The 26,924-nt window shown below is 36.2% G+C and overlaps 4 protein-coding genes across 15 annotated transcripts; all 4 read left to right on the top strand.

The window, feature by feature from the left end:
- The first annotated feature begins 2,806 nt into the window (after positions 1-2,806).
- Positions 2,807-7,275, top strand: LOC103319354 (uncharacterized). Of its 3 annotated transcripts, none has more exons than XM_008220883.2 (10): positions 2,807-2,944; positions 3,066-3,200; positions 3,432-4,055; positions 4,563-4,931; positions 5,017-5,075; positions 5,203-5,298; positions 5,415-5,484; positions 6,343-6,438; positions 6,635-6,684; positions 6,856-7,275. In XM_008220883.2, the coding sequence occupies exons 2-9, from the start codon at positions 3,141-3,143 to the stop codon at positions 6,671-6,673; spliced, it is 1,413 nt and encodes a 470-aa protein (XP_008219105.2). In that variant the 5' UTR covers positions 2,807-2,944; positions 3,066-3,140; the 3' UTR covers positions 6,674-6,684; positions 6,856-7,275. The 3 variants fall into 3 exon arrangements, with proteins under 3 accessions (XP_008219105.2, XP_008219104.2, XP_008219107.2); XM_008220882.2 differs by having other exon boundaries at positions 6,838-7,275; XM_008220885.2 differs by having other exon boundaries at positions 6,845-6,985.
- Positions 7,276-8,105: 830 nt separating this feature from the next.
- Positions 8,106-18,996, top strand: LOC148919441 (putative disease resistance protein RGA1). Of its 4 annotated transcripts, none has more exons than XM_089047568.1 (7): positions 8,106-11,058; positions 11,628-11,747; positions 11,885-11,993; positions 12,263-12,395; positions 18,081-18,196; positions 18,318-18,442; positions 18,713-18,996. In XM_089047568.1, the coding sequence occupies exons 1-2, from the start codon at positions 8,219-8,221 to the stop codon at positions 11,638-11,640; spliced, it is 2,853 nt and encodes a 950-aa protein (XP_088903694.1). In that variant the 5' UTR covers positions 8,106-8,218; the 3' UTR covers positions 11,641-11,747; positions 11,885-11,993; positions 12,263-12,395; positions 18,081-18,196; positions 18,318-18,442; positions 18,713-18,996. The 4 variants fall into 4 exon arrangements, with proteins under 4 accessions (XP_088903694.1, XP_088903693.1, XP_088903695.1 ...); XM_089047567.1 differs by having other exon boundaries at positions 11,869-11,993; XM_089047569.1 differs by lacking the exon at positions 11,628-11,747 and adding an exon at positions 11,149-11,227.
- Positions 14,713-16,064, top strand: LOC103319353 (putative disease resistance protein RGA4). Its single transcript, XM_008220881.3, has one exon. The coding sequence runs from the start codon at positions 14,715-14,717 to the stop codon at positions 16,062-16,064; it is 1,350 nt and encodes a 449-aa protein (XP_008219103.3). The 5' UTR covers positions 14,713-14,714.
- LOC103319385 (putative disease resistance protein RGA3) lies at positions 16,205-19,078 on the top strand. Of its 7 annotated transcripts, none has more exons than XM_089047565.1 (6): positions 16,205-17,685; positions 17,771-17,842; positions 17,908-17,934; positions 18,081-18,196; positions 18,318-18,442; positions 18,713-19,078. In XM_089047565.1, exons 1-2 carry the CDS (start codon positions 16,226-16,228, stop codon positions 17,787-17,789), a joined length of 1,479 nt encoding a protein of 492 aa, XP_088903691.1. In that variant the 5' UTR covers positions 16,205-16,225; the 3' UTR covers positions 17,790-17,842; positions 17,908-17,934; positions 18,081-18,196; positions 18,318-18,442; positions 18,713-19,078. The 7 variants fall into 7 exon arrangements, with proteins under 7 accessions (XP_088903691.1, XP_088903688.1, XP_088903687.1 ...); XM_089047562.1 differs by having other exon boundaries at positions 18,334-18,442; positions 18,713-18,996; XM_089047561.1 differs by lacking the exon at positions 17,908-17,934 and having other exon boundaries at positions 17,771-17,858.
- The last annotated feature ends 7,846 nt before the right edge of the window (positions 19,079-26,924 follow it).

Below are 26,924 nucleotides of genomic sequence, written 5' to 3'. Positions count from 1 at the left end.
GAGCAGGCATTATTGCACCATGGATTGGTCTACTACGTACCTTTACCATTATCAATAGCAGCAGGTGGATTATTTCCAATATTCTGAATCTGAAAATCATTATGAACAAGTAGTAAATTCATTGACGTCTAATTGGCAAAACATGATCAATTTTCGGTCACTGGATTATGGTTCATCGGATTTCCTACACCACTAATTGGCGAAACATGATCATTCCGATCACCATTCGATATATTGCCCTAGACATTATTATCACCATTTGCTCCCCCGAAAATTGCCGCACTTGGACTAGTTGTTGACCACGATTAAGCATCAAGTTCTGAACATTACAAGTTACTTTCCAGCCATATTTTATTTGTTTTCGATCAATAACGGGAAAATTCAGGCCACTAAGTTGTTCTGGTTGAGCTAATTAAAAAGTGGTCATTTTGACCACTGTTGCCTTGTGGAGCAAGAGACACCTCATAAGATAGCCTAAAGGATAGGATATGGGTTGCATCCTTCTTTTTAAGACGCTCAAAGCCCTCGTTGATTTGTTTAATCAAACACCATGTTGTCTTGACATTGTTTATTTGGAAGCTCCATGTTTTCTTTCAATGCCTCATAAGTATAAATGGGCTGATTAGAACCATATTTTGGGTTTTTTTTTTTTTTTTTTTTTTTGTTGAGATAGGGGGGACAAACCCTAAAAAGAAACAACAACTAACTAGTATAGATTAAACAAGGCCTAACAACTCCTAAAAAATCATCCTCCAAAAAAGAGCTAACCGAAGTAGGGGCCTCATCGAAATCGCTAATCCCCAAATCCAAGTTAAAGCTCTAGTTAGCCATACGATCAGCTACAACATTCATTTCTCTATAAACATGAGCAAGATGACAGTTGCCAATACGCCTCATAAGAACACAACAACTCTGAATTAACGCAGCAAGAGGATGACAACTCAAGGTACCAACTTGCTGAACAAGGGAAACAACAACTGCAGCATCCATCTCAATAATTAAGAAGATTAGAGATACCTTTATCACAAGCCAAATGAACAAGCCCCAAAGCTCAGCCTCAAGGATCTGCCCCTTGCCTAAATTCACAGCAAAACCACAAATTCAATTGCCATTAGCCCCACGGATCACTTCGCCAGCACGAATACAACCTGAGGCTACTCTCCTAGAACCATCTAGATTTAGTTTAAACATACCTAAACCAGGAGGCTCCCAACTGAGTAAAAATTGAGCTTTAGGACTCACCTTAACACCCTCCTGAGAAGCCTTGACTCAATCTCTCACAGCCATTGAGATAGTCCTAACAGGGTCATCAACAAACTCATCAAGAGGTAGAAAAATATGATTATCCCTCCATTTCCACAGGTACCAACAAGTAAAAACAAACACAACTGACCAAGGCAGACCACCACCCCATTTAGCTTTAGAAAGCAGATTAACTTTAAGCCAATGTATGAAATCCTGCTTAAAAAAAGGGGGAGCAAATCCAGGAATAGAAAGAGCATGTCAAACACTTTGAGCCCTTTCATAGTCACGGAAAATATGCAACACAGATTCCACAGGCCAATCACATAACCCACAAGAAAAATCAATAGCTGACACCTCACTCTATACTCATTGGACAAGATTTTACTTTGGGACGCAAGCTAAAAAAAGATTTGCAACTTGAGAGGAATTTTCAGCTTCCAAAGGAAAACCCAACTAGACTCAGGCCAAGAAGGACCAACAAAGAACAAACTTATAAGCAGCCTTAACAGAGAAAACACTATTAGAAGAAGCGTGCCAAATTTGAGTATCAAATAAAGATCCATGAACACCCACAGGAATACTCACAATTTGTTGAACTAAATCCTCTGAAAGAGCTTATCTTAACTTGGATATATCCCACCAATTATGAAGATATTTTGGTTCTTTTTATGTTGGCTTTTTGTCATCATTTTGACCATTAGAAGTATAAATTGGCTCTTTGTAGCCATTGTAATGATTTTGATTCTTGAAACACCCAACAAAGCCACCTTTTGGCCTATCGATGTCATAGTCCGGCTTGTGGTCATTTTTATTATTATTAGAGTAATAATTTGGCAACTTATTGTGGCTGTTTTCATCATATTCTGAATTTTGGTAGTAAGGGAGGGGCCATTCATGAATAGGCCAGAAAATTAATAGATTTAATGAACTTGAAATAACTTGCGAATCGAGTAATTCAACATTTAAATCGGGTGAGAAACTAGCTCCATGTAGGTTAGAATCTAAAATACCCTTCCAATAAACAAAGTACAATTTACCGGTTGGGAGCCAAACGGGCCAATCTGGAAAAAGTTGTAAGAGGTATTATAATTCTCTTTTTAGGACCCCATCATGAATAAAAGCAATGTTAGATTTCCACACGAACAAAATCTTAAAGCAATCATATTCTCCTAATCTCCTCATTGTCTCATAACACATTGCAGACCCATGCTTGTATCACGTGGACCTCATGCCAGCCCCATATTAATTAACCTACTCCTGCCACGTGGCCCACATGGGTCCACAGACTTCCCTACCTTTAGAAAAACTGCAAATAAACCAATTTTTTAACCAATTAGATTCCATCTAAACCAAAACCCACCGCGGCTTCTCTGTAATTAAAGGCACAAACCAGGTCCTAAAATGCTCACCAGCACTAGTTTGGTGTACACGTGGAGAATGTAGGACCCAGATGCAGAAAGAGCCACTGTGACGCATCGCAGAGAAGCCACGTCGTACAAAGGGGCGTTAGTTGCTTTCTGTCTCTTTCTATGGTGCATCGACTTGGAGAAATACTAGCCATTTTTCTTCTTCCTTGTTCGTAACTTCTCTCACTGCCACAACTCGCAAGCAAAGGACAGAGTACTTAAGACGCTGCGTTGTAGGTTCGAAGTGGCTCTCTGAATCTCAGATCTGGAAGCTTCTTTGCTTGAACTTGTTGGTAAGTAGACGGTTACTGTTGATTATCATATGCTTGATTTTTCCTGTTTGGGTGCTCAGAAAACTAGAGAAAGGAAAGGAAAATTTACTTGGTTGATAATTTGTTCTTTTTGTTTTTGTAGGAGTTTGGTAATGGAGAATTTGATCTACTTACAGAAATAGTAAGTAACTGTAGAGAGAGTAATTGGGATTTGGAAATGGCTACTTACACTGAATTTCATCAGCCTGATATAGCTTCAGACCGTCAACACTCCCAGGTACTAATTCTGTGAAGTTCTTGCTTTCACTTCCTGAATTCTCTTTTTGGTTACTGAGAAATTGAAATTCTAAGTTTAGTGCATGATTTATGAACTCTAAAATTGAAATTCTAATGATGAAAGGGTTGTTGGTATTGTAGAAATTGTCTTGACTCTTGTAGATGTGATTTATGTGCTTTAATCATTGAAGTTTGCTGCTATATGATTTTTGTTATTTTGATATAAAATTAGGACGTATCTATCTCTCAAATTTTGGATCATGGTTCGATATCCTTTGGACGATTTGCTGTAGAATCACTGGCATGGGAAAAATGGTCTGTTTTTCGGCACAACAGGTGTCAGGAGGAGCTTGAAATGTACAAGTCCAATGGATTGGTTGCCCAAAAGAAGGCCTACTTCGAAGACTATTACAAAAGAGTTAGAGGTCTTAAGGCATTGGAAGTGCAGCACCAAGAAACCACCCAACCTGATCCTTGCCCGGATGTGAAGATTAACACCACGCAACCGGTTTATGAGAATTGTCATGACTTGTCCAAACAGAAAACGTGCGGAAATGATACAGTTGCTAATTCAGATTCGTCATTGGGTACCATAGTGGAGAAACTGAGACAAGCTAAGCAACAACCATTGAATGACTGTAATGACAATACGGATAAGGTTATCATGGCAGATGATGCCAATAATACTTTATCTAATGTTGAACCAGAACAAGCTAGAATTGATGCTTCCTTATCACCCACTCCATCAATCACTAGTAGCTCCAGAGCTGCCCAGCATGATAGCCTTGTCTCTGACCCTGTCAAGAATGATGCTGACAAGCCCAAGAAACACCCTCCTCCTGTATTAAAGGCTAAGGTATTAGCTGGTCTCTATGTACTTATCTCATCTGTAGAACATCCCCATCTTTTATAACTATGCCATGGAACAGGAATTATCTCTATCTGAAAATTTTAGTTTAAATGAGGATCTAGCTCTTGTATTAATCCTACTAGTGGAGAGCTAAATGTCAATCGGTTTTCATAGTTAAAGGTGTCATCTTATAGACCACTAAGGTCATCAATGACTTTGTTGATTCTTATATAGAAAGCCTTTTGGTTGTCAGTCCCACTGAATAGCAGGGGACATAAAAAAGTACACAAAACACATTAGAATTATGCAGGTAGGAAGAAAGTGGGAGTACTGTAACACTCTCATGGCTTATCTTCTGGAAAAAGGACATAATTAGTTGGATTTGATCAATTAAGTTATGATGTATGTTTTTACTTCTGCTGAGTAGCATATGGATTGACTTCTTGCTTGAGCTCAGACTTTTTCTATATTTTCAATGTAGTTTTGAGGGGTAATTTTGGGCTATTATTTCAGGTTAATGCTGCTTTACCTCGAAACAAATCAAAGTTGGACTGCAGAATTACTAAAGATGCTGGTAAGTCATTGGAGAAGTCAAAACCACGTCCACTGCATGTTACTTCCAAAAGGGATAACCATCTTCTTCCTAGCAAGTGCAACACTCGTGGGGCTGCCAGCGAGAATAATTCCAACCATGTTTCCTCACGTAAAAAACTTACTGAAGTTTGCTCCAGTGCCACTGTTCCGCATCCTTCGTCAACCAGAAGTAGATTGGTGCCGTCTTATCCTAGTGGTAGAAGTGATCTAAAAAAGGCAAATTCAAATAATAAAAAATTGGCTGATAGGTTACAGACAAATCTACCAGTTCATGCACGATCTGTTCAGGTTGACCATCTGGTTTAACATTCATATTACAATTACGATCAGCTTTGATGCTGATAATGATTTTCTCTTTGCCCTATTTTTGCAGAATACATCAAATGAAAAATCCATTGCTTGTGGCTTGAAGAACATGGTTGTAGAGAAACGGTCTGATTTCATGATAATAACAGTTTTTGTCTCTATATTTGTCTCTGTCTCACCGTATCTCTCCTACTCTCTGTCTGTCTGTCTGTCTTTCTCTATCCATTTGGCTAGTTAACTTGAAACTTTTCAGGAGCTGTATTGGAGTTTCTAGAAAGCTTTTAGATTTGGGAAATCAACAGATGCGACGGAAGGTTGGCCAATCTGAGAATCAGAGACCAAAATCCATGTAATGCATGTTACATGTGTACACATTGTTTCCTATAGTTAGTCACTTTTATCTTTTTGTATTTTGAATTATGCTTACAATTGAAAATGAAATAGTTGAGCTGTTAATAATTACAGGTTTATGAATAATCCTGCTCGTGTTGACTCTGAGCGCGAGAATTATGGAAAGGAAAGAAAAGAGAAAGAGGTAATTATAAAATTAGATATGGTTAGTTTATGCTTGAATGTATATCCTCAGTCTCTGGTGCTCTTGAAAGTTGTACGTGCCATTAGGATTATGAGAGATTGGTAACTCGAGAAGGCCCTAGGGTTACTTCAAGTTTTCTTTTATAACTTTTATAGAATATTTTGTTCTGGTTTTTTCCTGTGAATATTTCTTTCGTCATTTATAAGAGAAAAAGATGAATTATGTTTACCTTCCCCTTTGCCTTTTGTGTTCTATAAACATTCGTATAACTTTGTTACCCTAAGAGGCTAAACGCCAATTGACTGTAGCCCTGTCTTCCAATACTGTGAATGATGAAATGGTTCTTTCATTGTATGGTTAACCTATGGTGCACTTACTGGCTATTAGGACATTGGAACTTGGCATATAGTCGTGGTTAAATGTTATCCATAATGACTTTTCCCAAATCTGGAAGATTGGATAGTGACTTGACTTTTTGGTAAATTCATGATAATGTTGCATGAAAATATAACAAAAGATTGATATATATTTTTCTTCTCAGCATGCTTAATTGTTGCCAAGATCGATCTTAGAAATAGAATAGCTAGGCACCACATAATATTGAAGAATTGAGTTCTGAATCTTCTGATATTTTTCTTTTATGCTAATAGTAATGATGATCCATTCTTGTGATCTTTTTTGGCCAATGTGTGGTTGAGTAAGGTTTTAAGATTTTTTGAATATAATGGAACGATGCCAAGATCTTATTATATTTGGTTTTGAAGGTTGATAATTGTTAATGAATGCCCTTTTGTTTTGTTTGTTTGTTTAGATTTTAGTACTATGTAAATCTAGTGGTCATGTTGTATATATGTGCAGGGAAAAGAGGAAAATAACGCTGCAAACCGAAGATATCCAAAGCCCGCCTCAACTGCGACTTCCAGTGTTCATAAGAATGTAAAAGTGGTGCATAAGGTTGTTTCTCATCACAATCTTAGTTCTATTAGCTAGTTTGTATGTCTTTCAGGATTGATAATACTTGGATATTTCCTCCCATAAAATTGAAGTTGTTCAATATTTATGTTTCTCCTAGCCAACTAGATTAGCGTGCTCGCACACATATTGTTCATCAGCAAATTAAGCAATTTGAAAACCTTGTTATCTATTTCAGATTGCAGAATTGAAGTCTGGAATCCTCCCGCGTGCTTGAAGGGAACTGAGGTCTCCTTTTTTTCCCCTTCCAAATCACTAAATAATTAATTAGAAAACTTTCTTTTTTGCCTGGCCTGATTGTTTTGATGAAATATCATTCTATCTTTTGTATAAAGATCACCTCTTATTTGTAACTTTGTAAGTGTGTCCTCATTTTTATAGGATGTAGTTATTCTGCAGACTCAAAATGCCAAACTCGGCCCTCATCCCCTGTGAAATCAATGGGGCCCTGTGCAACAGGAAGAATGTGCCGTCGCATTTATAATGCGGCAAAGTTTGCAAAAACAGGCGAGAACCAGTGCAATAGATTGGAATGTTCACCTGGAGAGGTAAATGGAAAGCCCCACTGGAATGTCAGATACATTAGCCTCATAGTATGCAACTGGAAGAGTTACTGGATGAGAAAATCATGTTTTGTTTTCATTTCGAAGGCTGTCATCAGATGAGGCGCAGAAGTTTAGAAAGTTTATTTTAGACTTGAAGTAAGAATATGTATGCTTGCGAGAAAAGTAAGTGCACGTATACCTTAAGCTTTCGGAGAACAACTGAATGTAAATTAATGGAGCTATATATGACAGAATGACGATGCTTTCTGCTGAACTCAATCAGAGCCTTGTGACTTGTGATCGTGAACATGCTGGGCAGCAAGATTGAACGTCTGTATCTGTCGCATTTTTCTTTTTTAAAAGTATATCATTTGTATTTTTTTTTAAAAGTTTAAATTAAATTACTAATTTATAAAAAAAGTATTATTTATATTTATAAAAAAAACCAATTGGCGTGCCAAGGGGGCTAGTGACCAGTAAACAAAGGCGCCTTTCCCCCCTCTCTCTCTCTCTCTCTTTTTTGATCCAGAAGGAGCCTTTACCCTAGTAGCTGGACTGGATCCATCAAACAAGCCCCCAAAATAATTGTTAGTCACCGGAAAACAAAGGCGGCTTTACTCTAGTGATTGGCGTGGAGTTGGAAATTCGGATACATTGTATAAATGGCTGGAGATAATTATTTATCAATTTTTTTTGTTACATTAAAAAGGATCGTTAACCTAAGATTTCCCACCATCTCTCTAGACAACAGTAAACATAAAGTTGATTGGCATAACCAAATAAGAAAAGTACGTATAATATACTAGCCACTCTTTGGCCATGGTTGCCTTGTTGGAATATATGCACTACATCTTGGTAATGCTTCATGTATAAGGAAAAAGTTTATATATAAAAAACTAGATCAATTATTAAGCCAGTTTACATCATCCACGCCTCAACAAGGCGTTAATCTTGTCTTGTATGGTAAGGTCAAGAAAGACAGTCTGGTACACGCACCAGCCCCAGATTAGATATCTCTTTTCTAATATGTCAACTTGTCATTTTAAAATATAGTGTCCCTGTTATGCATCTTAAAAATTGACTTGGAGTATGCCTTGAAGACTTACTCAGCATATAAACTGGACATAAGAAAGGGAACACCACAACACAAACAATCATCCTGCAATAAGTTCTTCTTCATAAACACTGCTGTCAACCATTTTCTAAAGCTCAAAATAATGGCTGATGCGCTCATTTCCGGGCTGCTAGAACGGTTGGCCTCTACAACCTATGAGTACATAGAAGGAGAGCTGAAACATGTTTTGAACGTTAAGGAAGATGTTGAGAAATTTACTGCGACTCTTGAAGTTATTCAAGCTGTGCTGGAGGATGCAGAGCAAAGGCAAGTGACGGAGGCAAGTGTCAAAATCTGGTTGGATAAGCTGAAAGATATATCCTACCAGATGGTGGATGTGCTGGATGAGTGGAACACAGACATTCTCAAACAACAAGTTGAGAAGCAAGAAAAAGAAGGTGATCCAAATGCTCTTGTTACAAACAAGAAGGTACGTTTCACTAGTTTCTCCCGTTGCTTTTGTTTTGGCAAAGTCAGTCGGGTGATTCTTCGCCGTGACATTGCTCTGAAAATAAAAGATCTGAATGATAAGTTAACTGAGATTTATGAGGAAAGAAAAAAGTACCAGTTTCTACGCAAAGAATTAGGCATTCAACAACCTCAACAACCTCAACGGCCTCAAACTGCATCTTTTGTCGATATATCTGAGATATTTGGTCGAGAAAATGAAAAAAAGGTTTTGATAACAAACTTGTTGAGTGATAGTAGTGCGGAAGGGAAGGGGCTCCTTATCATCCCTATTGTAGGGATGGGAGGCATGGGAAAGACCACTTTGACCCAACTAGCCTATAATGATGACAATGTTAAAGCCCATTTTGAGATCAGAAAATGGGTTTGTGTGTCAGACCCTTTTGATGAGATTAAGATTGCCAAAGATATTAGTGGCGATTGCGCCACGAGTTCAAATCAGCTGGATTATGTCTTGCAACGTATGTCTGAATCCATCCAGGGCAAAAGGTTTCTTCTTGTCCTGGATGACGTGTGGACTGAAAACCGTCAAAAGTGGGAGCTTTTAAAGGTACCACTAATGCAAAACGGTGCTAAAGGCAGCATAATATTGGTCACCACAAGAAAAATAGAGGTTGCTAATATGATGAGAGCAACACCAAACATGATCAATCTGGAAGGGTTGAGTGATGAATATTGTTTGGCAATCTTCAATCATATGGCCTTTCCTGATGGGGATGTAGATGAGTCTAAGGCATTTGAAGATATTAGTAAGAAAATTGTAAAGAAGTGTAAAGGTTTGCCTCTTGCTGCAAAGACTTTAGGTAGTCTCATGCAGAATAAGAGAACGAAAAGAGAATGGAAAGAAGTTTTGAATAGTAAGATATGGGATCTAGAGAAGGTCGAGCAAGAAGTTTTCCAACCCTTATTACTAAGTTATTATGATTTGTCCCCAACAATTAAATGTTGCCTTTTATATTGTGCTACTTTTCCTAAAGATTACACGTTTGAACGAGATCGTTTGATTGAACTTTGGATGGCACAAGACTATGTTATTTCGAAATGGAATAAACAAAAGGGAACAACGGGTGATGTAGTTTTTGACAACTTAGTGGCACGGTCATTTCTCCAAGATTTTCAAAAAGATCCAGACACTGGTACCATTACATGGTGCAAAATGCATGATATTGTGCATGACTTTGTACAATTTCTCACCAAGAATGAGTGTTTGATTATGGATCACACAGAGTGTGCTACTAGCGAATCAAAGTTATTGGGTGATAAGGTTCGTCATTTGACCTTGAGATATTTTCTTGATGGTCCACTTGCTATCTCATCCAGCAATTGCCAAAAGCTTCGCACGCTTACAACTTTTGATTCAAGAATTACTACAATAGACTCAAATTTAATTTTACAATTGAAATGTCTTAGGACATTAAATTTGAGTGGTAATTCCATCAAAGAACTCCCAGAGGAGATTGGTGAATTGAAACATTTGAGGCATATTGATTTGTCTTACAATAGTTATTTGGAGAAATTACCAGACACTATTTGTGGTTTGTACAATTTGTCTACCTTGCGCCTTATGATGTGCTCTGAACTTAAAAAACTGCCTGAAAACATGGGAAACTTGATTAACTTAAAGCATCTTTATGTTGACTGGTGTGAAGATCTGAAGTCGTTGCCGAAAGGAATAGGGAGATTAACAAGTTTGCGAATACTAGATGCGTGTCGGTGTGGGGGCGACAACGATGAAGCATTCCAAATTGGGGATCTGAGAAACTTGAACCTTGAGGGAAGTCTGGAAATACAACTTGTGGGGGATGCGACAGATAAGAGCGAGGTTGAGAAAGCACAATTGTGGGACAAAAAGCTATTTCATCTCACCGTTTATTTTAAAAGGCAGACGAACAGTGGTAGTAGTAGTGTAGAAATACTGAATGCCTTGCGACCGCACCCAGATTTGGAATCTTTAAAGATTTTGTATCATAATGGCACCACGTGGCCCAATTGGATTCAGTCTTTAAAAAATTTGAGATTCCTTAGTCTTGTTGGGGTGACACACTGTGAACTTTGGCCTCTTGGGAAATTGGAGTACCTTGAAACACTGACGCTATGGAGTATGGATGGAGTGAGAAAGGTCGGTGTTGAATTTTTGGGATTAGAAGATCAAACCTCATTCAGAACCAGATCACCACCCCTGATATTATTCCCAAAATTGAAACAACTCCACATTGGCCTCATGCGGAATTGGGAAGAGTGGGAAGGCGTGGAAGAGTGGACGAAAGAGGATTCTGAAATTACAATCATGCCATGCCTTTCTAAGTTAGAAATGGAATGGTGCCCTTTACTAAAAGCACTGCCAGACTTCGTCTTCAAAACACCACTGCAGACTCTTCGCATCCCTGGATCTGAGAGACTTTTAGAGCGTTACCAAGAAGGCAATGGAGAGTGGGCCAAGATTTCTGCTACGAACCCAAACATCCGCATTATCAGGTAATTGAGCTCTAGCAATCTCTTAATTATTTACATACTTATGTATCAATCCCAACTATCATCATATTTGTTTTCCTTCAAAATCTTCAGAGAATGATGACTCGATAGGCACATTTATGAAAACATCTGTCTCAGCGGCTTATATAATCTTCAGATGGTGACTCGCTAGGTGTTTTTCTTCCTACTAAAACTATAATTAATTGTTCACATATATCATAATTTTTCTATGTAGAGGATTTTTCAAATGAGTATGAAAGGTAGTTTCCTTTTTATGTTTTGTACAAAAAGTAAAACTTATTCCTCTTGGCCAGCTGCAGTGCTTTGATGTTTGTTTTGTTAAATCTCTGGATTTTAGAGCATAAGCAACTTAAATAAAGATAATTTCTGGTCATCCAAACTGCAGAAAATATTGCAAGCACTCTTTTGGGAGCTCAGACCTCATATTTTCTTTAAAAGATAATCTCTGGATTTTTCAAGACATGTTGACCCTCTGGTATTAATAAATTCATTTACTTGTTATGCCACATGAGGTTTATTGTTTTGTTTACTCTGCATGCTAATGTTTGTAGGACCAACAGCTAATTTCTTGTGTCCCCTCTATGCCGGATGACTGGAAAGCAGGGATACACCATCAAGGGAACTTGTCCTGCTTTGTTTGACTGATTTCGATGAAGCTTTTACCTAAATGAGTAAGTTTTTTCATCAGTATGTGAAGTAATCCTATGTAATTTAAATACATGCTTGTATTTGTGATTGCTAGTTGTCAAATTCTAATGTCACTAGGTCTCCTATCAAATTTTCATGGCACAGGATTTTCTTTTCGTAGTTACTGGAGCTCTTTTCGTGGCATGGGAGGGAGGGAAGAGTGAATATGACCCCAAGTTTCATTTTAATTCACCTTCAAGTGTCATCAAGTTGCTCAAAGGCTATATGAGGTTTGTTGTTTTGTTTAATCTGCAAGCTTTAGTTGTTTAAAAAAATTAATTCCTGAAAAATGTCTAAGAGAAATGATTGCAATAAGCAAATTGATCAACTATGTATGTGTAAGGAATTATTATAAGAATACACAAGTAACAGTCGTCGTTTTGGATACTTGAAAGAATACCAAGTACATTTTTGGGAGCCTAAAAGTGTGAGGCTCTCTCTGTAACTGGACAAGCAGTTTCTACTCTTTCCTTCATTATAATACCGTTCATCATTTCAGGGACTCTATGGAAGCGAACGGAGTGGTGTAAAGCATCAAAGTCAGTCTACGGAAGTTCCAATAACTGAAATTTTGATAATTTTCATCAAAAGTCAGCCTTGAGAACTTGACAGAGACATGATGAATGTCAAAGGTCCACCCTTATTTTTTGTTTTGTAAGCAGAAACTTCATGAACACCTGAATAGTGGCAGCCCTTGCCTTAGCCTTAGCCCTTTGGGGTGGAGATGCTCTAATGGGATGCTCTAATGGTGTATTGATCATTTGCAAAACTTCCTTTGTGTCATTAATTCGTAAAAGACACTCTGAGGACTGGTGAATTTACTTTGGCCTTCTCTTATTTTATTGTGTATCAGTTCCCAGTTTTTGCTGTTCCTCTAGAAGGTGTGTTTTGTTTGCCTTCGGTAACTTTGGTTTGGTATGTGTCGTTAATATCGTTAACCTTGCCTTAAACAAGCAATTCATAAAAGAAGAGGTAACTTGTTTTCAACGTGAAGAAAGAAGTTTCTGGTGACTCGCCCTCGCTCTCGCTCTCTCTCTCTCTCTCTCTCTCTCTCTCTCTGATCAAACGAATTTGATAGCCTATTGCCAAGCCCCTCTGAAATTTCCAACGGGTTGTTGAATAGATATCTGCTACTGAATTTGACGTTTGTCAATTTGGTCACTTATTTTTTGCTAGTTCTCTCTCTTCATCTTTCACCCTCTTCTTCTTTTTCCAGATAACTCAAACAACCACAAAAATTCCAACTTGGAATTTCTTATTAATTAGCATTTTATGATTGTTGAATTTAGCAGATATCAGTTTCTTCATCACATTAGGTTTAAATCTACCCAACTGAGATGGGAAATAGGGTAGATAAAAAGTAAGAAATCTGTAACGTGTCCTTTTTATGTTTTTTTTTATTTATTTTTTTAAATTTATGAAATATTACTCAGGTCAAAAGCCCAAACACTCAAAAAGCATTTGTGGATCTACGGCAATCAATTACAATTCACTTTCTGAAAACGAATTCGTAAATCACTTTCCGAAATTTCATATGTAATACCTTGATCCTTGATTTTAATACTTAGAATTAGTAAATAAATCCTCATAGTCAATAGAACTAAATTTAAGTAATATGCATCACACCTCCATCTAGAGGCGGACAAAAAAATGGTTGTCATCGGTAAACAAAGGCGGCTTTACTCTAGTGATTGGCTTGGAGTTGGAAATTCGGATACATTATTTATATAAATGGCTTGGATACTTTTCTTTTGGTGGAGCAGTTGAGTTGGAGTTTTCCTTGATGACTTACTTGCTATAGAAACGGGCTAGAAGAAGGGTATCAAAGTAATTTAATAATCAAAATTAAATTCAATAGGACCAATTGTCATTTTTTGGGTTTTTTGTTTTTTGGTTTTTTGTTTATAGAAATTAAATAGTGTAGGATTTATTTATAGTTTTAGTGCTAAAAATGGGTATATGACTAAGTATCTATATATTTTTTTTCCCTTAGCCCTTTATGAATTTAGGAGTTAGTGTTTTCGATTTTTGATATTGAAATCCTTGATATTGGAAAAAATAAAATTAAAGGATTGAAAAAAAGAGCCAAAGCAATAGATTGATAATGATTATTACTTAGTTGAAAATAAGAGTTTAAGAAGGAGGAGACTCCCAAGCAATAGATTGGCATTACTTGCCGAATGGAATTTCTATTTCTTTTATTGTTGCTGTTACAATAGAGAAAAAAAAAACATAAAAAACAAAGTAAAACTGTAATAATTGATGTACACAAGTGCCTGGAACCCTCGCCAAAAGTACAAGTTAAAGTGCAGCAAACCAAGGCTGCCAAGCCCATCCTTGTGTAAACGTCCTGCGCGGGTTTTATATATACAATATTTAACATATTAATATACGTTAAAATAAAATTGGGGGCCCTAAAAAATTGGAGGCAAAAAGAACAAATGTAGAACCGAAATTCACTTTCTGAAAACGAATTCGTAAGTCACTTTCCGAAATTTCGTACGTAATACCTTGATCCTTGATTTTAATACTTAGAATTAGTAAATAAATCCCCATAGTCAATAGAACTAAATTTAAGTAATACGCATCATATCTCCATCTAGAGGCGGACAAAAAAATTGTTGCCACCGGTAAACAAAGGCGGCTTTACTCTAGTGAATAGTGATTGGCTTGGAGTTGGAAATTCGGATACATTCTTTATATAAATGGAGCAGTTGAGTTGATCTGGAGATTAAAAGGGATCGTTAACCTAAGATTTCCTACCATCTCTCTAGACAACAGTAAACATAAACTTGATTTAAAAGTTTATATATAAAAAACTCGATCAATTATTAAGCTAGTTTATATCATCCACGCCTCAACAAGTCGTTAATCTTGTCCTGTACCAGCCCCAGATTAGATATCTTTTTCTAATATGTCAACTTGTCACTGTAAAATATAGTGTCCCTGTTATGCATCTTAAAATTGACTTGGAGTTTGCCTTGAAGACTTACTCAGCATATAAACTGGGCAGAAGAAAGGGAACACCACAACACAAACAATCATCCTCCAATCAGTTCTTGTTCATAAACACTGCTGTCAACCATTTTCTAAAGCTCAAAATAATGGCTCATGCGCTCATTTCCTTGCTGCTAGAACGGTTGGCCTCGACAACCTATGAATACATAGGAGGAGGGGTGAAACATGTTTTGAACGTTAAGGAAGATGTTGACAACTTCACTCGGACTCTCCGAGTTATTCAAGCTGTGCTTGAGGATGCAGAGCAACGCCAAGTGACGGATCAAGCTGTCAAAATCTGGTTGGATGAGCTCAAAGATATATCCTACCAGATGGTGGATGTGCTGGATGAGTGGAACACAGACATTCTCAAACAACAAGTTGAGAAGCAAGAAAGAGAACAAAATGCTCTTGTCCCCCCCAATAAGAAGGTACGCTTCTCTGATTTCTTTTCTTTTGGCAAAGTCAGTCCGGTGATTGTTGGCCGTGACATTGCTCTGAAAATAAAAGATCTGAATGATAAGTTAACTGAGATATATGAGGAAAGAAAAAAGTACCAGTTTCTAAGGAAAGAATTAGGGATTCAACAACCTCAACGACCTCAAACTGCATCTTTTGTCGATATATCTGAGATATTTGGTCGAGAAAATGAAAAAAAGGTTTTGATAACAAACTTGTTGAGTGATAGTAGTGCGGAAGGGAAGGGGCTCCTTATCATCCCTATTGTAGGGATGGGAGGCATGGGTAAGACCACTTTGACCCAAATAGCCTATAATGATGACCATGTGAAAGCCCATTTTGAGATCAGAAAATGGGTTTGTGTGTCAGACCCTTTTGATGAGATTAAGATTGCCAAAGATATTAGTGGCGATTGCGCCACGAGTTCAAATCAGCTGGATTATGTCTTGCAACGTATGTCTGAATCCATCCAGGGCAAAAGGTTTCTTCTTGTCCTGGATGACGTGTGGACTGAAAACCGTCAAAAGTGGGAGCTTTTAAAGGTACCACTAATGCAAAACGGTGCTAAAGGCAGCATAATATTGGTCACCACAAGAAAAATAGAGGTTGCTAATATGATGAGAGCAACACCAAACATGATCAATCTGGAAGGGTTGAGTGATGAATATTGTTTGGCAATCTTCAATCATATGGCCTTTCCTGATGGGTATGTAGATGAGTCTAAGGCATTTGAAGATATTAGTAAGAAAATTGTAAAGAAGTGTAAAGGTTTGCCTCTTGTTGCAAAGACTTTAGGTAGTCTCATGCAGAATAAGAGAACAAAAGAGAATGGAAAGAAGTTTTGAATAGTAAGATATGGGATCTAGAGAAGGTCGAGCAAGAAGTTTTCCAACCCTTATTCCTAAGTTATTATGATTTGTCCCCAACAATTAAATCTTGCCTTTTATATTGTGCTACTTTTCCTAAAGATTACACGTTTGAACGAGATCGTTTGATTGAACTTTGGATGGCACAAGACTATGTTATTTCGAAATGGAATAAACAAAAGGGAACAACGGGTGATGTAGTTTTTGACAACTTAGTGGCACGGTCATTTTTCCAAGATTTTCAGAAAGATCCAGATACTGGTACCATTACACGGTGCAAAATGCATGATATTGTGCATGACTTTGTACAATTTCTCACCAAGAATGAGTGTTTGATTATCGATCATGGTGAGGAAACTACCGGCGAATCAAAGGTATTGGTTGATAAGGTTCGTCATTTGACATTGAGAGATGTTCCTGAAGGTCCACTTCCACTTTATATCTCATCTTACAATTGCAAAAATCTCCGCACGCTCGCATCTCTTGATTCAAAAATTACTACCATAGACTCAAATTTAATTTTACAATTGAAATATCTTAGGACATTAAATTTGAGTGGAAATTCCATCAAAGAACTCCCAGAGGAAATTGGTGAATTGATACATTTGAGGCATATTGATTTGTCTTACAATCGTATACTGGGGAAATTACCTGACACTATTTGTGGTTTGTACAATTTGTCAACCTTGCGCCTTATGATGTGCTCTGAACTTAAAAAACTGCCTAAAAACATGGGAAACTTGATTAACTTAAAGCATATTTATGTTGACTGGTGTGAAGATCTGAAGTCGTTGCCGAAAGGAATAGGGAGATTAACAAGTTTGCGAATACTAGATGCGTGTCCGTGTGGTGGTGACAACGATGAAGCATTCCAAATTGGGGATCTGGGAAAGTTGAAGCTTGAGGGAAGTCTGGAAATACAACTTGTGGGGGATGCGACAGATAAGAGCGAGGTTGAGAAAGCACAATTGTGGGACAAAAAGCTATTTCATCTCACCGTTGATTTTAAAAGGCAGACGAACAGTAGTAGTAGTGTAGAAATACTGAATGCCTTGCGACCGCACCCAGATTTGGAATCTTTAAAGATTTTGTATCATAATGGCACCACGTGGCCCAATTGGATTCAGTCTTTAAAAAATTTGAGATTCCTTAATGTCGGTGGGGGGACACAGTGTGAACTTTGGCCTCTTGGGAAATTGGAGTACCTTGAAACACTGACGCTATGGAGTATGGATGGAGTGAGAAAGGTCGGTGTTGAATTTTTGGGATTAGAAGATCAAACCTCATTCAGAATCAGATCACCCCAAATATTATTCCCACAATTGAAACAACTCTGGTTTGGCATGATGTCGAATTGGGAAGAGTGGGAAGGCGTGGAAGAGTGGACGAAAGAGGATTCTGAAATTACAATCATGCCATGCCTTTCTAAGTTAGAAATGGAATGGTGCCCTTTACTAAAAGCACTGCCAGACTTCCTCTTCAAAACACCACTGCAGACTCTTAGCATCCGTGGATCTAAGAGACTTTTAGAGCGTTATCAAGAAGGCAATGGAGAGTGGGCCAAGATTTCTGCTACGAACCCAAACATCCGCATTATCAGGTAATTGAGCTCTAGCAATCTCTTATTTACATACATATGTATCAATTCCAACTATCATCATATTTGTTTCCTTCAAAATCTTCAGGGGATTCAGGGGATGGTGAATCGATAGGCACATTTATGAAAACATCTGTCTCTGTAGCATATATAATCTTGAGATGGTGACTCGCTAGGTATTTTTCTTCCTACTAAATTGTTCGCATATATCATCATTTTCTATGAAGAGGATTTTTCAAATGAGTATGAAAGGTACTTTCCTTTTTATGTTTTGTACAAAAAGTAAAACTTATTCCTCTTGGCCAGCTGCAGTGCTTTGATGTTTGTTTTGTTAAATCTCTGGATTTTAGAGCATAAGCAACTTAAATAAAGATAATTTCTGGTCATCCAAACTGCAGAAAATAAATTCAGACCTCACATTCTATGCCGGATGACTGGAAAGCAGGGATACACCATCAAGGGAACTTGTCCTGCTTTGTTTGACTGATTTCGATGAAGCTTTTACCTAAAATGAGTAAGTTTTTTCAACAGTATGTGAAGTAATCCTATGTAATTTAAATAAATGCTTGTATTTGTGATTGCTAGTTGTCAAATTCTAATGTCACTAGGTCTCCTATCAAATTTTCATGGCACAGGATTTTCTTTTCGTAGTTACTGGAGCTCTTTTCGTGGCATGGGAGGGAGGGAAGAGTGAATATGACCCCAAGTTTCATTTTAATTCACCTTCAAGTGTCATCAAGTTGCTCAAAGGCTATATGAGGTTTGTTGTTTTGTTTAATCTGCATGCTTTAGTTGTTTCAAATAAATTAATTCCTGAAAAATTTCTAAGAGAAATGATTGCAATAAGCAAATTGATCAACTATGTATGTGTAAGGAATTATTATAAGAATACCCAAGTAACAGTCGTTGTTTTAGATACTTGAAAGAATACCAAGTACATTTTTGGGAGCCTAAAAGTGTGAGGCTCTCTCTATAACTGGACAAGCAGTTTCTACTCTTTCCTTCATTTTAATACCGTTCATCATTTCAGGGACTCTATGGAAGCGAACGGAGTGGTGTGAACCATCAAAGTGATCAGCCTATGGAAGTTCCAATTACTGAAATTTTGATAATTTTCATCAAAAGTCAGCCTTGAGAACTTGACAGAGACATGATGAATTTCAAAGGTCTATTGAGCTTTTGATTTACAAACATTGATGGGCACCCTTATTTTTTGTTTTGTAAGCAGAAACTTCGTGAACACCTTACTTTTAAGGTACAGCAACATCGACTGTATATATAACTAATCTACTGGTGTATTGATCATTTGCAAAACTTCCCTTTGTGTCAGTAATTCGTAAAATGTACTCTGAGGAACTGGTGAATTTGGGTTTGCAACTTACCTTGGCTTTCTCTTGTGTTTTTTGTGTATCAGTTCGGTAACTTTGAATTGACGATTCCAACAAGAAATGGTGGGAAATGGTTCCAAATTGGTGGCAAATGGGTCTAAGGCATTGAAGAGGTCAAAAGGGATTGATTTGACGATTATATCCCTCATAAAATAGGGATTTAACAGTTATTTTGACAGATGGACTATTTAAGAGCATCCATATTAACGTTAGGAATCATCAGTGATACAAAAAAACTCTAAGGATGTATTCTGATAGTTTCGCAAATGTTAGGGACATTTTGTGATAAAAAGCCAAAAATAAATAATGTTTGCAAACACATTTTTACTAAAATTCATCCTTTTGTAGCACACCATGTGACCTTTGATTTTCTTTTTAAGGTAACTTCAATTATGTAACCCTTTTTATTTTTTATTTTTTATTTTTTATATTAAGCAATTGTGAGACCTGGGAAAATCATGAGGATCTCCAGACTTAATGCCTGTTTTCATATGAAATAACATTTAACGGGAATGGGGAATAGGGAATAGGGAATGGAATGTGTAAATTTTTACAACAATCTATCAACCAACATAGGAATTGTCTGTCACCCGAGCCTTAAACTTACATATAAGAAATCAATATATGAAACAATAACATGCTTAGAACATACAAACATGCTTTCCAAGTTTCACTTTGACCAGTGCTTTAAAGAAAATATACATGAATTGGGCGATCTGAGATCAGTGCAAAGTAAGGTGTATGAACTCATAAATATGCAAAGTTCAACTATTTTTGTGTCAAAGTTCTGATACAAAGTTAAGTGGACAAACATATACCATCAATTGTTACCAATCACAAGGAAAATAGTTTTCTCTTCATTTATTTTTTACCTTTTCCCTTTTGTTAAACCATATAAGAAAATTAATTTTCTACAGGAATCCCAGACCATGCAACATAAAACACGCCAATATTTTGTTGTGGAAGTTATGTTCTGCCCTAATGAGAAATATAATATAGTTCCTTGGGGCTCTCAAGGTCAATGTGGTTGGACAATGAATTATGGCCATAACATGCAGATATTCTTACAAAGCACATGTGGTCCTATTGTGAGTATTTGTCCCATATTAAAATTTTAAAGGACTTAGTCTGGGTTTATAAGGAGTTGGGCTACTTCCTCCATTGCCAATTGGTTTTGGAGTGGAACCTTAACTTCCTTCATGGTATCAGAGCAGTTGCGCACGTGTGAAAGCCAACGGCCACACGTGCTCTACATCACCCAAAATGTGTTGTCCACGTGTTAGGCTTGAAAATTCGTCACACATGCTGGGGTGTGTGAGAATATGAAGGTAAAGAGTCCCACATTGAAAAGTTGAAAAACCTAACAAGGGCTTATAAGGAGTTGGGCTACTTCCCCCATTACCAATTGGTTTTGGGGTGGAACCTCAACTTCCTTCATGGTATCAGAGTAAGGCTTCACGTGTTAGGCCTAACAGCCGCACGTGCTCTCACGTCACCCAATATGTGTTGTCCACGTGTTAGGCTTGAAAGTTCGCCACACGTGCGGGGGCGTGTTGAGAGTATTTGTCCCACATTAGGCTACTCTCCCATTGCCAATTGGTTTTAGGGTGGAACCTCAACTTCACCGAAATCAAAAAACAGAAGAAAAAGTAATAGAATCAAAGGTATAGTTGATGGAAAATATAAGCAAAAGAAAGATTTTGCTCCATTATGTATTTTATATATTATATTTGTTTGTATAAGAAATATCTTCTTTCCACTGACTGCAGTATGTTTTCAACAGTACAAAATATACATTAATCACCCCAAAAAAGAAAAGAAAGAAAGGCTTGTCATGCATTTCCCATATGTGAATTATGACTGCTTTAGTTTTCTTTACAAAATAAAGCACATGTTGGAAGGCTGGCCATGCATTTTGAATACGTTAATTATGACAGGTCTTCGTTTTTTATTTATTATTATTATTATTTTTAAGCAGAAGCTTTGTGAACACCTTATATTTAACTACTCTCACTACTACATTTTTCACTTTGCGCGACGAAGAGAATTTCACGCGCAAACTACATTATAGTCGCACAAATTTTAGCGCGAAAACTTCGTCGCAGATTCCGCGCGCAAAGATCGTGGAGAAAGACTTTGCGCGACGAAAAAATATTGGTCGCTCAAAGTGACTTTGCGCGACGAAACATATTGGTCGCGCAAAGTAACTTTGCGCGATTTAGTATTGGTCGCAAAGCGACTTTGCGACGAAAAATATTTGTCCCATAAGCGACTTTGCGCGATTTAAAAATTTTAAAATTTTTTAAAAAATTCTCGTCCCATTTTTGGTACCACCAAATTTTTAGAGTTTTGCAACGAATATTAATGTCGCGCAAATATTTGCGCGACGAAATATTTTGGTTTTTGACTTTTTATTTTATTATTTCTTTAATATTAATTTAATTATATTAATTATTTCGAATTTTTAATTTTTAAATTAAATTTAATTGTATGATTTTTTTCGTTACTTTAATTTAAATTGATATTAATTTATTCAAATGTTGACTTTTTAAATTTAATTTAATTACTTTAATTTAAATTGACATATTCAAAATAAAATTACATATGAAAAATAGTGATCAAATTATCCAATAAATATATATATATAATATTCAAAATGTACACATAAATTAACAAAGTACAATAAAAAAAAAAAAGGGATAATCTCCCCTAAAATTGTTATACCACAAATCCAACCCAAACTCCAATCCCTCCCCTTTACTCAACCCCAAACCCCACACAAACTCAAAACTAACTCCAAAAACACATATTAATGAAAAAAATTAAAATTTGGAGAGAATCTACCTTTTGGCAAGATTGAGAGTGAGTGAGAATGAGAGAGAGAAATGAGTGTGAGAGAATTAGAGAAGATAGTGATAGAGAGATGAGAGAGTGAGTGAGAGTGAGAGATAGTGAAAAGAGAGATGAGAGAGTGAGTGAGAGTGAGAGATAGTGAAGAGAGAGATGATGAGAGATTAAGTGAGAGGAGTGAGAGTGAGAGAAATGGTGGGATTTGGGGAGAGGGAAAGAGAGAGGAGAGGAAAGAGTAGAGAAAGACATTGAGAAAATGGTGGAGGAGTTATTTTTATTTTAAAAATCGTATCACTTTGTGCGACGAACGACATTGTTGGTCGCGCAAAGCTTTGCGCGACGAAAAATATTGGAGTATTGGTCGCGCAAAGTTTTGCGCGACGAATATTAGTATATTGGTCTCGCAAGTCAAAAAAAAAAATCCCGCGTCCCATTTTGGTACCCGCCCAAATTTTGAAATTTTTGCGAGACGAAAAATACATATTGGTCGCGCAAAGTCTAAAAAATTAAATAAAAAATTCCCGCGTCCCATTTTTGGTACCCGCCACATTTTTGCGCGATTTAAAATATATATTGGTCGCGCAAAGTCTAAAATTTTATTTTTTTCATCCCGCGTCCCATTTTTGTTACCCACCCAAATTTTTAGAGTTTTGCGTGACGAATTGTTGGTCGCGCAAACTTTTGAGAGACGAAAAATTGGTTCATAGCACGATATTTATAAAAATAATTGTTATGAATAATAAAATTATTTTTTTTACGATTTAAAATATAAATAAGGTTAAAGCTACTTAATAAATGTATATACCAATTTCTTAAGTGTTATACATACAAAATAAATAAATTTAAAGCTACTTAATAAGTAAATATATATATATACACACACCATTCAACGATCCAACCGTCAGACTTGTTTGTATATACTTCAAGATCGTATACCCCAAAAATTGTAAAAAACAAACATTCGGAGACCTAGTAACGGGACAAAAAATTTCAACGGTTCTTAATGAAAAATCACGATTTAACGGTTATTTTAACTCCGATTTTGATGATTTTTTACAGCTACACTCCTTGACCCTATATGAATACAATGAACTAATTCGATCGTCAATTTAAAATATTTACACTAGTGGATACCACAAAATCTTATGTTATATTTAACAAAAGTATAAATAAACTCTTAATTGTTAGTGAATATATTGTTTTGATGGCATACGCATTCAAAAAACAAGTTTCAACGATCCAACCGTCAAACTTATTTGTTTATACTTCGAGATCATATACGCCAAAAATCGCAAAAAATAAACATTCAGAGATCAAGTAACGGGACAAAATTTTTCGACGGTTATAAATGAAAAATCATGATTCAACGGTTATTTTAACTCCGATTTTGATGATTTTTTACAGCTACACTCCTTGACCCTATATGAATACAATGAACTAATTCGATCGTCAATTTAAAATATTTACACTAGTGGATACCACAAAATCTTATGTTATATTTAACAAAAGTATAAATAAACTCTTAATTGTTAGTGAATATATTGTTTTGATGGCATACGCATTCAAAAAACAAGTTTCAACGATCCAACCGTCAAACTTATTTGTTTATACTTCGAGATCATATACGCCAAAAATCGCAAAAAATAAACATTCAGAGATCAAGTAACGGGACAAAATTTTCAACGGTTATAAATGAAAAATCATGATTCAACGGTTATTTTAACTCCGATTTTGATGATTTTTTACCGCTACACTCCTTTACCCTATATGAATACAATGACTGAATTTGATCTTCAATTTAAAATATTTACACTAGTGGATACCACAAAATCTTATGTTATATTTAACAAAAGTATAAATAAATTCTTAATTGTTAGTGAATATATTGTTTTGATGGCATACGCATTCTATGAAACTAGTTTGAACGATCCAACCGTCAAATTTGTTTGTTTATACTTCGAGATCATATACGCTAAAAATCGGAAGAAATAAACATTCAGAGATCAAGTAATGGGACAAAACTTTTCGACGGTTATAAATGAAAAATCACGATTTAACGGTTATTTTAACTCCGATTTTGATGATTTTTTTATAGCTACACTCTTTGACCCTATATGAATACAATGAACTAATTCGATCATCAATTTAAAAAATATATTTTCTAATAAAAACCCAATCCAAAAAACAATAATATATTTTTCTAACAAATATTTTAAAAAATATTTTATTTATTTTTATAAGGACTTTGCGCGACGAAGTTAATTGTTTCGTCGCGCAAAGTAGCTTTAACGTGACAAATTGTTTTAAATCGTCACAAAGTCGCTTTGCGACGAACTTTTTCGTCGTGCAAAGTTACTTAGAGCGACAATTTTTTTTCGTCGCGCAAAGTTACTTTGAGCGACAAATTATTTTTCGTCGTGCAAAATTTGGTCGCGCAAGACTTTGAGCGACGACGTATTGTCGTCGCGCAAAGTTGGTCGCGAAAGTCGCTTGAGCGACGGAAAAAATTCGTCGCGAAGGTTTTTAGCGACGAAGTTTTGAGTTTCGTCGCGCAAAGTGTCTTTGCGCGACGAAAAATTATTCGTCGCGCAAAATTTGGTCGCGCAAGGGTTATTTTGTAGTAGTGTCTTATATCGTGGCATACAACAATTTTATTTTTTTAAATAAAAAATCGTCATCAATTAGCATGCAAATCACAAATCAAATTTCAGTGCTCGTTAGCTATATAAAGACTTGTATATAGTATAATTTGGATATATAAAGACTTGTAAACAATCAACATGATGAAATTTCAATTTGACTATTTGATTTTGAGTGCCCTTTATGATATTTTTTTTTCCCCTTAGCTCTTTATGAATTTAGGAGTTAGTGTTTTTATTTTGATATTGAAATCCTTGATATTGAAAAAAATAAAATCAAAGGATTGAAAAAAAGAGCCAAAGCGATAGATTGGTAATGATTATTACTTAGTAGAAAATAAGGGCCCGTCTGTAACGTTTTCGGAGAATGTTTTCGAGAATATTTTCAGAGAATGAAAACAAGAAAACAAATTTACATTTTCAGGAAATGAAAATGCGTCTGGTAGATTAATTAGAAAACATCTTTAGAAAACAAAAACAATGAAAACGTGTCTGGTAGAACAATTGTTTTTCAGGTGTATTTTTGCTAATTTCAGTTCTAATTTTTTTTAATTCTGATATTTTTAGAGGCTAAAATTATTGTAAACAATGAAAAAAATTTAAGCTAAAAACTATCTTATCTCCTTTTTTTCTTTTTTTCCTTTTTCTTCTTTTTCTCCTTTTCTCTCTTTCCTCCTCTTTTCTTCTTCTTTTCCTTCACATGGCTGCTTCTTTTTTCTCTTTTTCTTCCTCTTTCCTACTTTCTTCCCCTTTTCTTCTTCCTTTCCTTCCCCAGGCCGTTTCTTTTTTCTCATTTTCTTCCTCTTTTCTTCTTCCTTTCCTTCCCAGGCTACACCCACTCCTCCTTCCTTCCATGGCATGAATCCCATACACCCACCCATCTCTCTCTCTCTCTCTCTCTCTCTCTCTGATCCACTAATTAATGGTTGTGATGGTTTGATTGGGTGATGATGGTGGTTGAGTTGGGTATGTGGTGGTTCTTCTTCTTGTCTCTGTTTTTTTTTTCTTCTTCTTCCTCTGTATTTTTTTCTTAATTTGCAGATCTGTTTATTTTGGGTCGAGAAGATGGGTGTTGTTCCTGTTGGTGGGTTTATCGGTTGTCAAAAGAGAGAGCTAGAGTTGTTGATGGGATGCATTCTTGTGTCTTCGGAAAACACTGAAAATGAAATCACTGAAAACAACTTTTTTTCATTTTCAACTTTTGTTCACAAAGTCAGATTTGTTTTGAAAACGTTTTGTGAGGGAAAACGAAAACGATGCACCGAACGTGTTTTTGTGAAAAACAGGAAACAAAAACAGAAAACAGGCTCTAAAAACATTACCGAACGGGCCCTAAGAGTTTAAGAAGGAGGAGACATGAATTTCTATTTCTTTTATTGTTGCTGTTACAATTAAAAAAAAAAAAACTAAAGTAAAACTGTAATCATTGATGTACACGAGTGCTTCGAACCCACGCCAAAAGTAGAAGTTAAAGTGCAGCAAATCAAGGGTGCCAAGCTCATCCTCGTGTCAATGTCCTACGCAAGTTTTATATATACAATATTTAACATATTAATATACATTTAAAAAAAATTGGGGACCTTAAAAAATTGAAGGCACAAAGAACTAACGTAGAACCGAAATTAGAGAAATGAAAAAGCATTTGTAGATCTACGGCAATCAATTACAATTTACTTTCTGAAAACGAATTCGTAAGTCACTTTCTGAAATTTCATATGTAATACCTTGATCCTTGATTTTAATACTTAGAATTAGTAAATAAATCCCCATAGTCAATAGAACTAAATTTAAGTAATACGCATGCATCATACCTCCATCTAGAGGCGGACAAAAAAATTGTTGTCACCGGTAAACAAAGGCGGCTTTACTCTTGTGATTGGCGTGGAGTTCGAAATTCGGATACATTATTTATATAAATGGCTTGGATGGTTTTCTTTTGGTAGAGTAGTTGACTTGGAGTTTTCCTTGATGACTTACTCGCTATAGAAACGGGCTAGAAGAACTAAACGAAACATCAAGGTGAATTGATCTCTAGACAACAGTAAACATAAACTTGATTTAAAAGTTAGCATAACCAAAAAAGAGAAGAACGTATAAGGTGAAGGAAAAAAAAAGGGAAAAAGTCGACTCTTTGGCCATTTTTGCCTTGTTGGAGATTTATGGACTACATCTTGGTAATGCTTCGTCTTCCACGCCTCAACAAGTTTATATAATAAAAAACTAGATCAATTATTAAGCTAGTTTACATCTTCCATGCCTCAACACGTCGTTAATCTTGTCTTGTAAGACAGTCTGGCACACTCACCAGCCCCAGATTAGACATCGCTTTTCTAATATAGTGTCCATTTGTCACTTTAAAATATAG

Source organism: Prunus mume, linkage group LG2 (assembly GCF_029339155.1).
Source record: "Prunus mume cultivar Tortuosa linkage group LG2, ASM2933915v1, whole genome shotgun sequence".
In the NCBI taxonomy this organism is placed as follows: Eukaryota; Viridiplantae; Streptophyta; class Magnoliopsida; order Rosales; family Rosaceae; genus Prunus; species Prunus mume.
The sequence above is the reverse complement of the archived record's forward strand: the minus strand, read 5'-3'. Positions and strand labels throughout refer to the sequence as shown.

Coding starts and splice junctions, on each gene's coding strand:
- LOC103319354 (XM_008220883.2), top strand. CDS start 3,141: ATGGCTACTTACACTGAATTTCATCAGCCTGATATAGCTTCAGACCGT. Junction 4,932..5,016: donor TTCATGCACGATCTGTTCAG/GTTGACCATCTG, acceptor CTATTTTTGCAG/AATACATCAAATGAAAAATC. Junction 5,485..6,342: donor AGGAAAGAAAAGAGAAAGAG/GTAATTATAAAA, acceptor ATATATGTGCAG/GGAAAAGAGGAAAATAACGC.
- LOC103319353 (XM_008220881.3), top strand. CDS start 14,715: ATGCATCTTAAAATTGACTTGGAGTTTGCCTTGAAGACTTACTCAGCA.
- LOC148919441 (XM_089047566.1), top strand. CDS start 8,219: ATGGCTGATGCGCTCATTTCCGGGCTGCTAGAACGGTTGGCCTCTACA. Junction 11,059..11,884: donor CCAAACATCCGCATTATCAG/GTAATTGAGCTC, acceptor TTCTTTTCGTAG/TTACTGGAGCTCTTTTCGTG.
- LOC103319385 (XM_089047565.1), top strand. CDS start 16,226: ATGGCACAAGACTATGTTATTTCGAAATGGAATAAACAAAAGGGAACA.